Consider the following 13,820-nt stretch of genomic DNA (forward strand, 5'->3'; position numbering starts at 1 on the left):
GGCACTGATTGGATGCAGATGTCTTTATTAGCCCAACTGATGGTCCAATTGCTAGCATAACTCAGGCTGAAGTCATAGATCTTAATGTCAAACAGGCTGGCTGCCTGTTCCTTCTTCCTTGATTGGTAGATCTTGTTAGAAATATGTCTCATTTAGAACAATGAGAATAAAAGTCCAGATGTGTTATAGTCAATTAAAACATGCAGCACTGTGATCTAAGATCTTTAGCAAGCTGCTACCAGACACGACATTTGTGCTTTTAGTGCTTCAGTTTGTCCTAAATTGAGGTCTTTGCTTTGTAGCTCAGTGTGTATTAGCAGGGTTTTTTTGTCTTTTGTGTATTTTAGATAGCTTTGTTGTATTGGCATAGCAATGTTTTAGTGTTTGTTCCTTTCCGAATCCCTCTCGAGCAATCCTGTCTCACTTACCTTGTGTGTTCTTTCCAAGCAAGAATATCCAGGGTTCAGTTGGATCTACCTCAAGGTGAATCAGCCAGTCACTTCTCTTCATAGTGCTTTTAGCATTACGTCAGTGTCTGTGTATGTCTGTATGTGAGAATGTGTGTGCGTAGTGTGAAAGTGCAAATTCTGACATTTCCTACTTTTTAGCCAACATTTGTCAAAAGTATGCACAAGTAACACTATAACTATTGTCTTTCCCCTCCAGGGCAACCTGCCACCTGACTATCGCATCAGCCTGATTGACATCGGATTAGTTATTGAATACCTAATGGGCGGGGCCTATCGATGCAACTACACACGGAAAAGATTCCGGACGCTCTACCATAACTTGTTTGGGCCTAAGAGGGTAGGTGACTTAATTATCACAGAAATCTGTCCTTTCATGATGCCATGCCAATCTGTAGCTGGGAGCAAATAAGTCAAACATTAACCATGATCTCTGGGTGTACCCTGTGAATCACAGTGACAATCATAGGCCAATCATGTGAGATTATGGATGTAGAAAAGGGGAGAGTCCTCAGAGGATGGTAAGCTGCCCTCTTACACACCATGGGCAGCAGTTCAAAGAGATGCAGTTGGCTGCAAAATATGGAGACAATGGGGGAAAATGTTAAAATGCTAATAAATGACATGCCTCTCCCAAGTGAGTAAATGACCACGGCAGGAAGGTATATAAAAAATGGCAGCAAATGCAAGGGGCTATAGATATACACTGATCAAGCATAACATTATGACCACCTGCCTAATATTGTGTTGGTCCCCCTTTTGCTGCCAAAACAGCCCTGACCCATCCAGGCATGGACACCACTAGATCCCTGAAGGTGTGCTGTGGTATCTGGCACCAAGACATTAGCAGCAGATACTTTAAGTCCTTTAAGTCGTGAGGAGGGGCCTCCAGGGATCGGACTTGTTTGTCCAGCACATCCCACAGATACTCGATTGGACTGAGATCTGGGGAATTTGGAGGCCAGGTCAACACCTCAAATTCATTGTTGTGTTCATCAAACCATTCCTGATTGCAGGAATGCATTATCCTGCTGAAAGAGGCCACAGCCATCAAGGAATACCGTTTTCTTACGGTTAGGGTGTACATGGACTGCAACAATGCTTTTGCACTGAATTCCCAGTAGAACTTTGCCCAAAGCATGACACTGCTTGCCTTCTTCACATAGTGCATCCTGGTGCGATGTATTCCGCTGGTAAGCGATGCACACACACCTGGCCATCCACATGATGTGAAAGAAAATGTGATTCATCAGCCCAGGCCACCTTCTCCCATTGCTCCGTGGTCCAGTTCTGATCATTGTTTCACATGTCCATTGTTGGCGCTTTCAGCGGTGCACCCTTACTGGTATGCAGCCCAATATGCAACAAACTAGAAACAGCATTAACTTTAATTTGAACCAGCATTAATTTGAACAATAGTAGCTCGTCTGTTAGATTGGATCACACGGGCCAGTCTTCACTCCCCACATCCATCAGTGAGCCTTGACTGCCCATGACCCTGTCACAGATTCACCCACTGGTCCTTCCTTGGACCATTTTTGATAGATAATGACCACTGCAGACCGGGAACACCCCACAAGAGCTGTAGTTCTGGAGATGCTCTGATCCAGTCATCTAGCCATGACAATTTGGCCAAACTCGCTCAAATCCTTACACTTGTCCATTTTTCCTGCTTTTAACACATCAACTGTGAGGACAAAAATGTTCTCATGCTGCCTAATATATCCCACCCACTAACAGGTGCATTGATGAGGAAATAATCAGTGTTATTCACTTCATCTGTCAGGGCTTATAATGTTATGCCTGATCAGTCTATTTCAAAAACTGAACGACTGGGATTAAAGAAGGAGAGATCCACATGGAAAAGATAAAACTTGTCATTGTCATATAGCCACAGTGGTGTGGGGATGCTTTACCTGTTTGTACAGCAGTGTGTATAGATGTACTCTGCACTGGGATCAGATAAGAAGAATTAGGATCAGAAAGAGAACACTTTGTCCTACAATCACCAATCCAGCATAAATGTATACTCTGGCTGTGCAGAAGGTAAAGCCTAAAATAGATTGGAAGGATATGCAGAGGAATGGGAGAGCTGCTCCAGATTTCTGATTGTTTTCCATAAATCAACTGCTTAATAGATATACCGAATTTCATCCCTCACACACCCACACACCTGTTCTCAGGACTGCCCTAGTGTCTCTAAGGCAAAAATGGGTTTATATACATGTCAGGGTTGTAATATTTTAATGTACTAAAAACCATTTTATGCTGTTCTTAACTGTCATTGTTTGTTACCATTGTTTACAGCCAAAGGCGCTGAAGCTGCTTGGAATGGAGGTGAGTGTGTGATTTTTACAGACCCAGCTCTGATGTTGGCCAGGCTGTAAGACATGTAATGATATTTCTAAAAGACTAACCCAAGCAACATTAATGTTTTTGTCATAATTTCTTTAAAATATTGGGCTGTATTCAGTTTAGTTAAGTCTAAAGTTACATCACTATTTATACAGGAAAAAGTACATGTATTCAGACATGGGTTATATACCTGGTTAAGAAGATTTTCTGTATACACCATTCAGATTGCTTATACTACATGTGTTTAGTTACCCGTGTTTAGTCTCTCAAGTTGACAGATTTCGCTTGAGTAGAAGCATCCGAGTTTTTCAAGAGCATCTAGTCCAATGTCTTTAATGGCAAATATTTAAGCCTGAAAAAATAAGGGATAGAAAATGCAGCTTGAAAGATAAAATAGCATTTCATCATTTTTAAAGTGTAAAATGTTGCAACATACAGTAAAAGGAATAGACAACTTGAAAATAAAAAGAGTAATAATATTATAAATGAATACTAACAAATAAAAATAGTAGTATATTACCAGTGCATTGTTGGATGAATAGTTCTAGTTGTAAATTATCTCATTAATCACTGAAAAAATAATTAACAATGTAGCTGCCACCCTCATAATTTGGAAACTAAACAGTACTTGAACAAGCACGTTTTATTATATTGTATTTTTTATACCAGATGTTGGCAGGTGATTGGGTACCTTAATGAAGCCACAAGATACTAAATCAACAAGTTGACTTTGAACTTTAAGAACACATTTTGAACTTTAAGAACATGATTATTTTAAGCATGATTTCTATTCTGGTGTCAGCTTTAAGTTCCAAGTTATTAAATACGATGCATATAGTACACTGTCTAAAATTCCTCGCTGAAACAGGATGACATGCCAATCCGACGAGGGCGGCAGAAGACAACGAGGAAAAGAGAGGAGGAGGTTGATATTGATCTGGATGACCCTGAAATCAACCACTTCCCATTCCCCTTCCATGAGCTGATGGTGTGGGCAGTGCTGATGAAGAGGCAGAAAATGGCACTGTTCTTCTGGCAGCATGGCGAGGAGGCCATGGCCAAAGCCTTGGTGGCATGCAAGCTGTGCAAGGCCATGGCTCATGAAGCCTCTGAGAATGACATGGTCGATGACATCTCTCAGGAGCTCAACCATAACTCCAGGTGCCACAGTGGATTTGCATGAGCAGAGCTTTGATCTATTGGTTCTTTGTCCCTTTTTCAGATAGTGGTCAGCTTTATGTATCAGTAATAAAGCTTTATTTCTTGGGTTTCTTTGCACTCCTTTCTGCACAAGAGAAGAGTTATTCTTTGGATCTCTAACATTAAGCCAACATTTATTATTTAATAAGATCCATATTGCCTTTCCCCCAGGATACCTTCTTGGTAACACCAATCATTAACCTAATCTCTCTGCAATGCTGGGCTTATTTTTGTGTCTATTTACAAATCTGCACCCTGTGGTGTAAATCTGGAACAAACTTTATTTTTTATATTACAAAAGCAACAAAACTGTGCACTCCTTTGCTATCTCCATGTTTCCAGTGCAATGCTTTGCTAATGACAAACTAACTATACATTTGTATATATCGCTTTCTGTTTGTCCGGCAGCTTGTCTGACTTTGTCTAACCCTGTAACATATCCATTTCTAATCCATTTCATATTTAATTTACACCTTGGTCTTGGTGTTTGAATGGACGTGTGCAGACATGTATTTGTCTGTCACCTTGTCTCTCATCCACCTTTCTTCTCTCATGTCAATCGCTCACAGGGAGTTTGGCCAGCTGGCAGTGGAGCTCCTGGACCAGTCCTACAAGCAGGATGAGCAGATGGCCATGAAGCTACTTACCTATGAGTTGAAAAACTGGAGCAATGCCACCTGTTTGCAGCTGGCTGTAGCCGCCAAGCATCGCGACTTCATTGCTCATACCTGCAGCCAGATGTTGCTCACTGACATGTGGATGGGGCGGCTTCGCATGCGCAAGAACTCTGGCCTCAAGGTTCCAGTTTAAATTTTTATGAAATGTTTAGAGAGGTTTTTAAAGGTCACAACAAATAAATTGACATCATTACAAGAGTAATGGCTAATTCTTATTGTAGGTCTTAAAAGCTGTGTGACGTTTGAAAAGAAAAGAAAAAGCAAAACCTGCTTAAACAGACTAAAAAAACTTTTTTTACTTTTTCTACTCCTTGCCATTTAATTTTTTTTTTAAATAATACAAAGTAGAATTTATGTTCACATCTTGTATGGTGCAAAATGAAAACATTTCACCCCTCAAAGGTTTTCTTTTCTCTTCTATTGATTGCCCATTTATATCCAACACAGGCTTTTCTGTTGCCTTGGCATTTCATATTTATAAACTCTCTGTTTCATTCTCAAGAAAAGGGAACACTAGCTAGTCATTTTGCCGTGTCAGCCAAGTAGAAAACAGACACAGCTTGAGTCAAATCTTTTAAACATACATTTGTCAGCACAAGGATTAGGGCTTTTTTGTGAGTCTGGGATCTACTTTCATCTGTTTTTTCATTGCACAACAAAAAATATTACAAAGGGGAGTATCATATGATGTGCACATGTTTATTCCTGAGCTTATTAAACTTGCCAAAACAGTTTTTGAGCTTGTTTGAGCTCTGGATTTACCTATATATTGGTACTACTTTGAAATACCAGACTAAAGGGATTAAGGATTCCTTGTAAATGTATCATATGCTCAAGATGCACAGATGGCTTACCGCATATGGTGTGTGCTTTCACTTCTTCAGGTGATCCTGGGCCTACTACTGCCTCCCTCCATCCTGAGTCTGGAGTTTAAGAACAAAGATGAGATGTCATACATGCCTCAGGAACAGGAGGCCTACCTGCAGGAGAAGGATTCGGATGAGGCTGACAAGCCAGCCAAGGACAAGGAAGAGGAGGACATGGAGTTCACCGTAAGAGCATACTGTGAGGCGCAGTACAACTCCGTGGTGAGAGCACCCACCTTAGCTCCGTTCTTTAGCCTGTAGTCCAGCACGCACACACACCCAACATGATGCTCCTGAAGAAAATCCTGCCCCGAAAAATTTGGCCTTAAATTCTTTGCTATTTTTCCAACTCACTGCACCTGCCCTTAAAGAATACTGTATGTCCAAACCCTTTCTTTCCCCACGGCTTCTCCCCTTTTCCTCGTTGTCCTAGCAAAGATGTGTGGTCGTGGAGTTGTAGTGTGTCTCTGTGTGTCTATCTTCTTGTCTCTTGGCATGTCTGTCTTCGTCTTCTCTTTGTTTCCTTTTAGCGACGGTCTCGTCTGAAGTACGGTACTGTGAAGATCGCTGCCTGTTTCTCTCTCATTAGCACAGTTCTGCCATTTCTGTGCATGCTATTCGACTGAGCCCTTTATTGCATTCTGTTTGGTGCCTTCATTCCCAAAAACCCTTTTGTGCAAGCTTGCATAAAAAAAGCACTCTTCCTTTTCTCTTCATTCACACAAACAGCTGTCATCTGATCTCCTTCCTGTCATGATTGCATTTAAGGAACAAGTCATCCCAAATGATCCATACAAAATGAAGTGCAGACACAGTACATGACACAGCCTTTTGACTCAGTAGTGTCTAGCTCCAGCTGATGATATTAAGCCCCAGGTTTGGTGGATGAAAATTCTGCTTGGACAATTGTAGTCAATTGATCCTTTATCATTATATTATTGTATCACGCAACTATCATGCTTACATGCATCAAAACACTAATCTTAACAAACTACCTATGAACTGGAAGATAATAAGTAAAAGAAAAAAAACGAAATCAGTAAAATAAAACTTTCATGTAACATTAAAGTTAGCTATGCCAAACAATACTGTGGCTAGCAAGCTAACATTATTCAAAACATGAATTTGATGTAGCAATCAGTTAATTTGCTTCGTAGCTTCTCCATTCTTCAGTGATCAAACTTTATTTACTTTCTTACAATTTCAGCCACTTTACTCTTTAGTTTTTTACCAACTTTAACCAACACATGGCTTGGTATGAGTGGCTGTAGCTAGATGTTACTCAAAGGACTTTTTTACCCTGTTGTATATTTGTATCACTGTGACATTGTTGAACTCTGCTCTGCAGTTCATATTTCCACTTGCTACTATGAATCTACCACAGATTTATAAGATTATGGCAACAATTGTATTGCAAATTAAATACCCCTGAAAGAATGTTCTACTGATTCTCTACTGAAAAAGCTCAAGTTGAAATGCCTGGATGATTTAAATGCACTAGTCTAGGGTTTTTATTTTTTGTTTGTTTTCTTTTTTTCTGTGTGCGTGTGTGTATTTTCCCCCAGTGTTTAGATGTAAGAAATGATGGAGAGCCTGGGAGGGCTGTAAAATGTTACATGAGATAAACGTCTTAGATGACAGGTTCAATAATGAAACCATTAAAGGGTTGCAATACAATTGAGATATGTCAAAGAGTGTGCCATGTTCTCCATCCCAGTAAGTCACCACTCTTGGCTAAAAAATGTGTTTCTCTGGCACATGGAATTTGCATTAATTTATTCAACTTCAAGTTCTACCCTCTCTCTTCCATTATTTTTCTACCATTTTACAGCAATATCATCAAGCTGCCACATGTGCCACCTGCCTGATTGTTCAGAATTGATTGGCAGTTTTTTCCTGTAACTGCCTCACACAATTCTGAGTGCTAAGAACTTTCCTTTCTGACTTGCTTTATATAAAATGTGTCCCCTTTCTTGCCTTGCTGTTTCTTTTCTCGCGTTTCAGGCTATGTTGGGAAATGTGAGCTCAGAAGTTTCTCGGAAGAAGGAAGTGGAGGAAGCCCAGAACCGCCATCGCCTAATTCCAGTGGGCCGCAAGATCTATGAGTTTTACAACGCACCCATTGTCAAGTTCTGGTTCCATACGGTGAGCTAAATTTCTAAAGTTTTGTGAAACTGCCATTTTCATTGCAGACCAGAGACCTGAATCACAAATGCTTGGGAAAGGGACTTTGTGCTGATCCACCAAAGTTGTTGGGTAGGAGCCATTAAAGAGATATAATACTGAGTCTAAGGTTTTGGGACATCTTTACAAGGTTTTGGGACACCTTTACATGCACATGAACTTTAATGACATCCCATTCTTAATCAGTAGAGTTTAATATGGAGTTGACCCGCCCTTTATAGCTATAACCGCTTCAACTCTTCTGGGAAGGCTTTCCACAAGGTTTAGGAGTGTGTTTATAGGAATTTCTGATCATTGCTCTAGAAGTGCCTTTGTGAGGTCAGGCACTGATGTTGGACGAGAAGACTTGGCTCAGACTCTCCACTCTGATTCATCCCAAAGGTGTTCTATCGGTTTTTAGCTTAGGACTCTGTGCAGGCCAGTCAAGTTCCTCCACACCAAACTTTACAAAGACATCCATGTCTTTATGGACCTTGCTTTGTGCACTGGTGTATAGTCATGTTGGAATTGGAAGGGGTCATCCCCAAACCGTTCCCACAAAGTTGGGAGCATGAAATTGTCCAAAATGTCTTGATATGCTAAAGCATTAGGAATTCCTTTTACTGGAACTAAGGGGCCAAGCCCAACCCCTGAAAAACAACCCCACACTATAATCCCCCCTCCACCATACTTTACACTTGTCACAATGCCATCAAGCCAGTAGCATTCTCCTGGCAACCACCAGTACCAGACTCGTCAATCGGATTGCCAGACAAAGAAGCGCGATTCTTCACTCCAGCGAACATGTCTCCACTGCTCTAGAGTCCAGCTTTACACCACTGCATCTGACGCTTTGCATTGCACTTGCTGATGTAAGGCTTGGATGCAGCTGCTCGGCCATGAAAACCCATTCCATGACTCCATTCTATGATTCTACCCACTGTTCTTGAGCTAATCTGAAGGCCACATGAATTTTGGAGGTCTGTAGCTATTGACTCTGCAGAAAGTTGGTGACTACTGCGCACTGTGCTCCTCAGCATGCGCTGACCCCACTCTGTGATTTTACGTGGCCTACCACTTTGTGGCTGAGTCTCTGTTGTTCCCAATTGCTTCCACTTTGTTATAATAGCACTAACAGTTGACTGTGGATTATTTTGAAGTGAGGAAATTTCACGAATGGACTTATTGCACAGGTAGCAACCTATCATGGTACCACGTTTGAATTCACTGAGCTCCTGAGAGCGACCCATTCTTTCACAAATGTTTGTAGAAGCAGTCAGCATGCCTAGGTCCTTAATTTTATACACCTGTGGCCATGGAAGTGATTGGAACACCTGAATTCAATGTTTTGGATGGGTGTCCCAAAACATTTGGCAATATAGTGTAGATGCAGTTAATTTTTTCAATAAGGGGTTGTCATGAAAATTGTGTTTAAAAAAATAGTGGACTAGTCAGTTTTCAAAGGTGATGTACTGGGAGATGGAAAAGTGTGGGGATCTAAGCAATTCTGAAAAGGGACAAACTGTGATAGCTAGATGACAGGGTCAGAGCATCTCCAAAACAGCAAGTCTTTGTGTACCAGAACATGGTGTATTACAGCTTGCTGTTTATTTGGCTGCTTAGCCACAGACTAGTCAGAGTGCCCATGCTGACCCCTGTCCAACAGCAAAAGTGCCTACAATGGGCACATGAGCATCAGAACTGGAACATTGGAGCAATGAAAGTAGATGATAAATCACATTTACATTTTCTGGGGAAGAAATGGCACCAGGATGCACTATGGGAAGAAGACAAGCAGACAGAGCTGGTGTGATGCTCTGGGCAATGTTCTCATAGAAAACTTTGGACCCTGGCATTGATGTGAATGTTACTTTGCAACCTACTAAAACACTGTAGGCAGCAGTATTCCCTAACGGCAGGGGCCTCTTTTAGCAGGATCATCAGCAGGATAATGTGGAGTCTATACCTCAACAGGTCAGGGCTGTTTTGGTGGCACAACGGGGACCTACACAACATTAGAAAGCTAGTTTTGTTATGGCTGACAGTTTTGCTGGGGTTACTATATGAATACTATATGTATACTATACACCACTCTAAAGTGATAAAAGCGTATTTCAATCAATAAGTGAGCTTAGTCTTGCATTAAGTATTCATTTATGATCCCTTTGTTAAACTCCCCGATGATATGCTAGAGGCTGGCTTTCTCCTTTACACCCGAAACCTCAAACCCACTAGTGCCTGAAATGTCTGACACCACTACACTGTGCTTCACAGAGATTATGGAAACTTTTTGGAAAAAAGTTTATGGATTATGGAAAAGTAAGTTGTTGTTTTTTTTTTTTTTGTTTTTTTTTTTTACAAACAGTAGACTCAGCTGAAGCTATTTTGTTTTTACATTTAAAATGTATTGTGCCTATTTTTAATCATCTGCATTACCATCTCTCTAAAAATTCTACTTCTTCTCCTCATGTAGTGTGTTTTTCTCAGTGTGAAAAACACCCCAAGGGCAGATGTGGGTGATCTCACACTGTGTTCCGAACAAAGCATCAAATTAATCGGCATCGTGACTGAAGAAGGCTTGCACGCGCCTGTAAAGGGGGAGTAGGGAGAGTTGAAAGAGAAGAAAGAAAAAGTGTAAATAACTCAGCTGTAGTGTGAAACATAGCAGGAGAACCGCTTTGTTGTTGGCCAGCTTTGAGTTAGTCATACATTTCATGAACAATGTGCCACGTAAATGAAAGTGCCACCCAAGTAGGTGTCGCCAAAATGGGATTCTCACCTGCACTTTCATGCAGTTACCCAAGAAGCCAATTACTGGGCAGCAGAACTATGCATTAATCATCCAAAACAGATCAAGATCATCAGTTGATGTTCACATCAAAGAAAAAATTGTATGCATGTACTAAATTAGTAACACTGCTGTGCTGAGATCAACCAGCCAAACAATATCTGGCCAGTATTACTTCTAAGGTGATCACTTTCTATTCATGGATGTGGTAAAGAGAACTGATGCAGGCAGGTGATTTGCAGGCAGTAACTATACACCTAGAAAATATTATATAGTAACTAATAAGCAGTGGTGTCACTTTGCGTAATGGCGTTGATGCCATAAATGTAAATGTAATGAACAACATGGCAGAGCATTGAGTGATGACATTGTTTGGTATGAAAGTGATATGAGTGAAGTGAAACACTAAAGTACAGGTATGAAGTGGTGCAATTACCTGCTGTAAACACAGTTAGTTATCACAATTAGTGTGTTGAGCTCTTTGCAGGAAGACCAGTGTTCACTTTGAAGAGTCTTAGACATGAGATTTGTGATCTGTTTGTTTTTTTTTCTTTTGCCCAGATGGCCTATGTGGGCTACCTAATGCTCTTCAACTACATTGTACTTGTTAAAATGGATCTCTGGCCTTCTCCTCAAGAATGGATCGTGATTGCCTACATTTTCACCAACGGCATTGAGAAGATGAGGGAGGTAAGGTTAAAGTATGGATGAGATACAGCTGACTTTGTTTCTCATTTTGGTTATACACTACGGCCAAAACTATGTGGGCACCTGACCGTTAAACTCAAATGTTTGCTGAACATCCCATTCCAGATTTACATTTTTCTTTAATGTTCAAAAACAATAATTTACAAAATGTTATTTTTAATCATTTTTGCCTTTTTTGTCTATACAAATTTCCATTTTGCTACACCTATTAAAGCTTCAGTCATTATGGATATTTAGGATTATCAACAGCGAATTATATATTCTTACATACTCTCTGAGAAGACACATACACATGCACAATGTGAAACACCTTTACACCTACACATTCATGCAATTTTCTAATCAGCCAATCATATGGCAGCAGCACAATGTGTACAATCATGCACATACAAAATACTAGCTTCAGGTCATGTTCGCATCAAACACCAGAATGTAAATATGTGTGATCTCATTGACTTTCACTGTGGCATTGTTGTTGGTGACAGGCTGGTTTGAGTATTTCAGAAACTGGGATTTTCACACAACACTCTAATAATTTGCACAGTTCACCACACATTTAACGTCTGTCATTAATAAAAAATTTCCACCAACAGAAGTGATGATTTGTTTTTCACACCATTTTGCATAAACTCTAGCAACTGCTGTGCGTGAAAATCCCAGGAGATGAGCAGTTTCTGAAATACCAGCCTGTCTGGTACCAAGAATCATGCCACGGTCAAACTATTCTGATGGTTGATGTGAACACAAAGTTGCTGGCCTGTGCTTGCATGATTTTATGCATTGCACTACTTTTGGCTACGATTGGCTGTCTACAGTAACTTCAAACACTCAAACAATTGTTAAAATCCCAGTTGGGGTTTTAAATAGGACAGGGCTCATTGGAAGAGATCAGAGAAGCTGAGCTCCTGAAAGTCAGTTGTATATTTCTTACAATATTGTGCTTAACACTACCAGTGTGGTATATTTTCTCTACATCCTGAGATATCCATCTTTTCATTGATATCCCTCAGCATTATGATGGGCCATATTTATACTGTATATGTTTCCTTTTTTTTTCAATAATTGAATTGTAAACCCCTCATCTGATTTCTTCAAACAGTCCTGATTTAGACTGGAGTACACGTTATTTAATTCCAGTACTGCCCTCTTAGAAGGCTAATACTGCCCCATATTGGCCATGAAGCTTAAGTGCACTCTGCATGCATCTTACAAATCCCTTTTGTAAAATATATATTTTATATAAATTATGTGTCGTTGGTTTAGATACACGACAAATTAAAATCTGAAACTCTGTGACTGATTTGTGACTTTATCTGAATATACATTACCTAGAAAGCCTTTTTTTTCTCAAAGTAGAACATTCATATTTGTGACTGCTGTAGTGCATGTCAACGTTTTCTCTAACACACATCTCATTTTCAGATCCTGATGTCAGAACCTGGCAAACTGCTGCAGAAAGTTAAAGTATGGCTGCAGGAGTATTGGAATATCACGGACCTCATGGCTATCCTTATCTTCTCCATTGGCATGGTACTCCGTCTCCAGGAGCCACCACTTATGAGCTACGGTCGGGTCATCTACTGTGTTAACATCATCTACTGGTACATCCGCCTACTTGACATCTTCGGGGTAAACAAATACCTCGGACCCTACGTAATGATGATTGGAAAGATGGTGAGGAATTCAGTCTTATTAATCAGCCAATACAATGACGGAATGATCTGATGACTTAACATTTCCTTTAACAGCATGTCTCACTCTCTCACAGATGATTGACATGATGTATTTTGTGATCATCATGTTGGTGGTACTAATGAGTTTCGGTGTGGCACGTCAAGCCATCCTGAACCCTAATGAGGATCCATCATGGATGCTCGCTCGCAACATCTTTTTTATGCCCTACTGGATGATCTATGGCGAAGTATTTGCTGACCAAATTGACCGTAAGACATCCTTTTAGCATATTTTATATGATTTAAAGAAGTGATTAGCTTTGGGAGCGAGGTTTTAAATCTAATTATTTTGATTTGATATATAAAAAACCTTTTTAGAGTTCTCAATCAACTCTTTTCAAATTTACACACACCCCATGTAATCTATGTAGCGACTGATAATTAACAATGAGAAGAATGAGAAGAATCACTTGTGACTGTAGTAGGAAAAAACTTAAACGCTGTAGAGTAGCAGTCCTACTAGAATTGAATTAGTATGAACTGACAGGAGATTATGTCTAATAAAAACACATTAGCTGTAGCTTTAAAGCTAAAATTGTTTAAAAATCTCAAATAGCAGCTATTAGCATTTACAGTCTGTACTTACAATTACAATCTTTATTACTTATAGTAATGAACTTTTATTACAGGATCATTTGATACAATGAAAACGAATCTGTCAAAATGTTCTAGAGGGGTTCTGGGATTCCATAAGTGGCACACATACGATGTTAAACATAAGAATATAAAAAGACCTGCAAATTGTTACAAAAATATGAATGCAACATTTGATACAGAGGCTGATAAAGGTGTTAAATCATAGTGAAGGTTGAATCAAAATAAATTAAATACCATGTGATTCATACAGGAGGATCTAAACAATT

General features: G+C 39.9%; 1 protein-coding gene across 14 annotated transcripts in view; it reads left to right on the forward strand.

Annotated features, from left to right (window-relative positions):
• The window catches only part of trpm3 (transient receptor potential cation channel, subfamily M, member 3), a 149,936-nt gene that overhangs the window by 123,843 nt on the left and 12,273 nt on the right, over window positions 1–13,820 (forward strand). For 4 of the 14 annotated variants that reach the window (XM_058375620.1, XM_058375628.1, XM_058375623.1 and 1 more), the window contains exons 13-22: window positions 448–483; window positions 667–807; window positions 2,775–2,804; window positions 3,691–3,983; window positions 4,592–4,820; window positions 5,584–5,751; window positions 7,570–7,710; window positions 11,078–11,206; window positions 12,647–12,898; window positions 12,993–13,167. In XM_058375620.1, the coding sequence (XP_058231603.1) occupies window positions 448–483; window positions 667–807; window positions 2,775–2,804; window positions 3,691–3,983; window positions 4,592–4,820; window positions 5,584–5,751; window positions 7,570–7,710; window positions 11,078–11,206; window positions 12,647–12,898; window positions 12,993–13,167 (1,594 nt within the window). Of the gene's footprint in view, window positions 1–447; window positions 484–666; window positions 808–2,774; window positions 2,805–3,690; window positions 3,984–4,591; window positions 4,821–5,583; window positions 5,788–7,569; window positions 7,711–11,077; window positions 11,207–12,646; window positions 12,899–12,992; window positions 13,168–13,820 lie in introns of all 14 variants that reach the window. The other 10 variants (XM_058375622.1, XM_058375629.1, XM_058375626.1 and 7 more) reach the window with 3 other exon arrangements.

Source organism: Hemibagrus wyckioides, linkage group LG22 (assembly GCF_019097595.1).
Source record: "Hemibagrus wyckioides isolate EC202008001 linkage group LG22, SWU_Hwy_1.0, whole genome shotgun sequence".
Taxonomy (NCBI): domain Eukaryota; kingdom Metazoa; phylum Chordata; class Actinopteri; order Siluriformes; family Bagridae; genus Hemibagrus; species Hemibagrus wyckioides.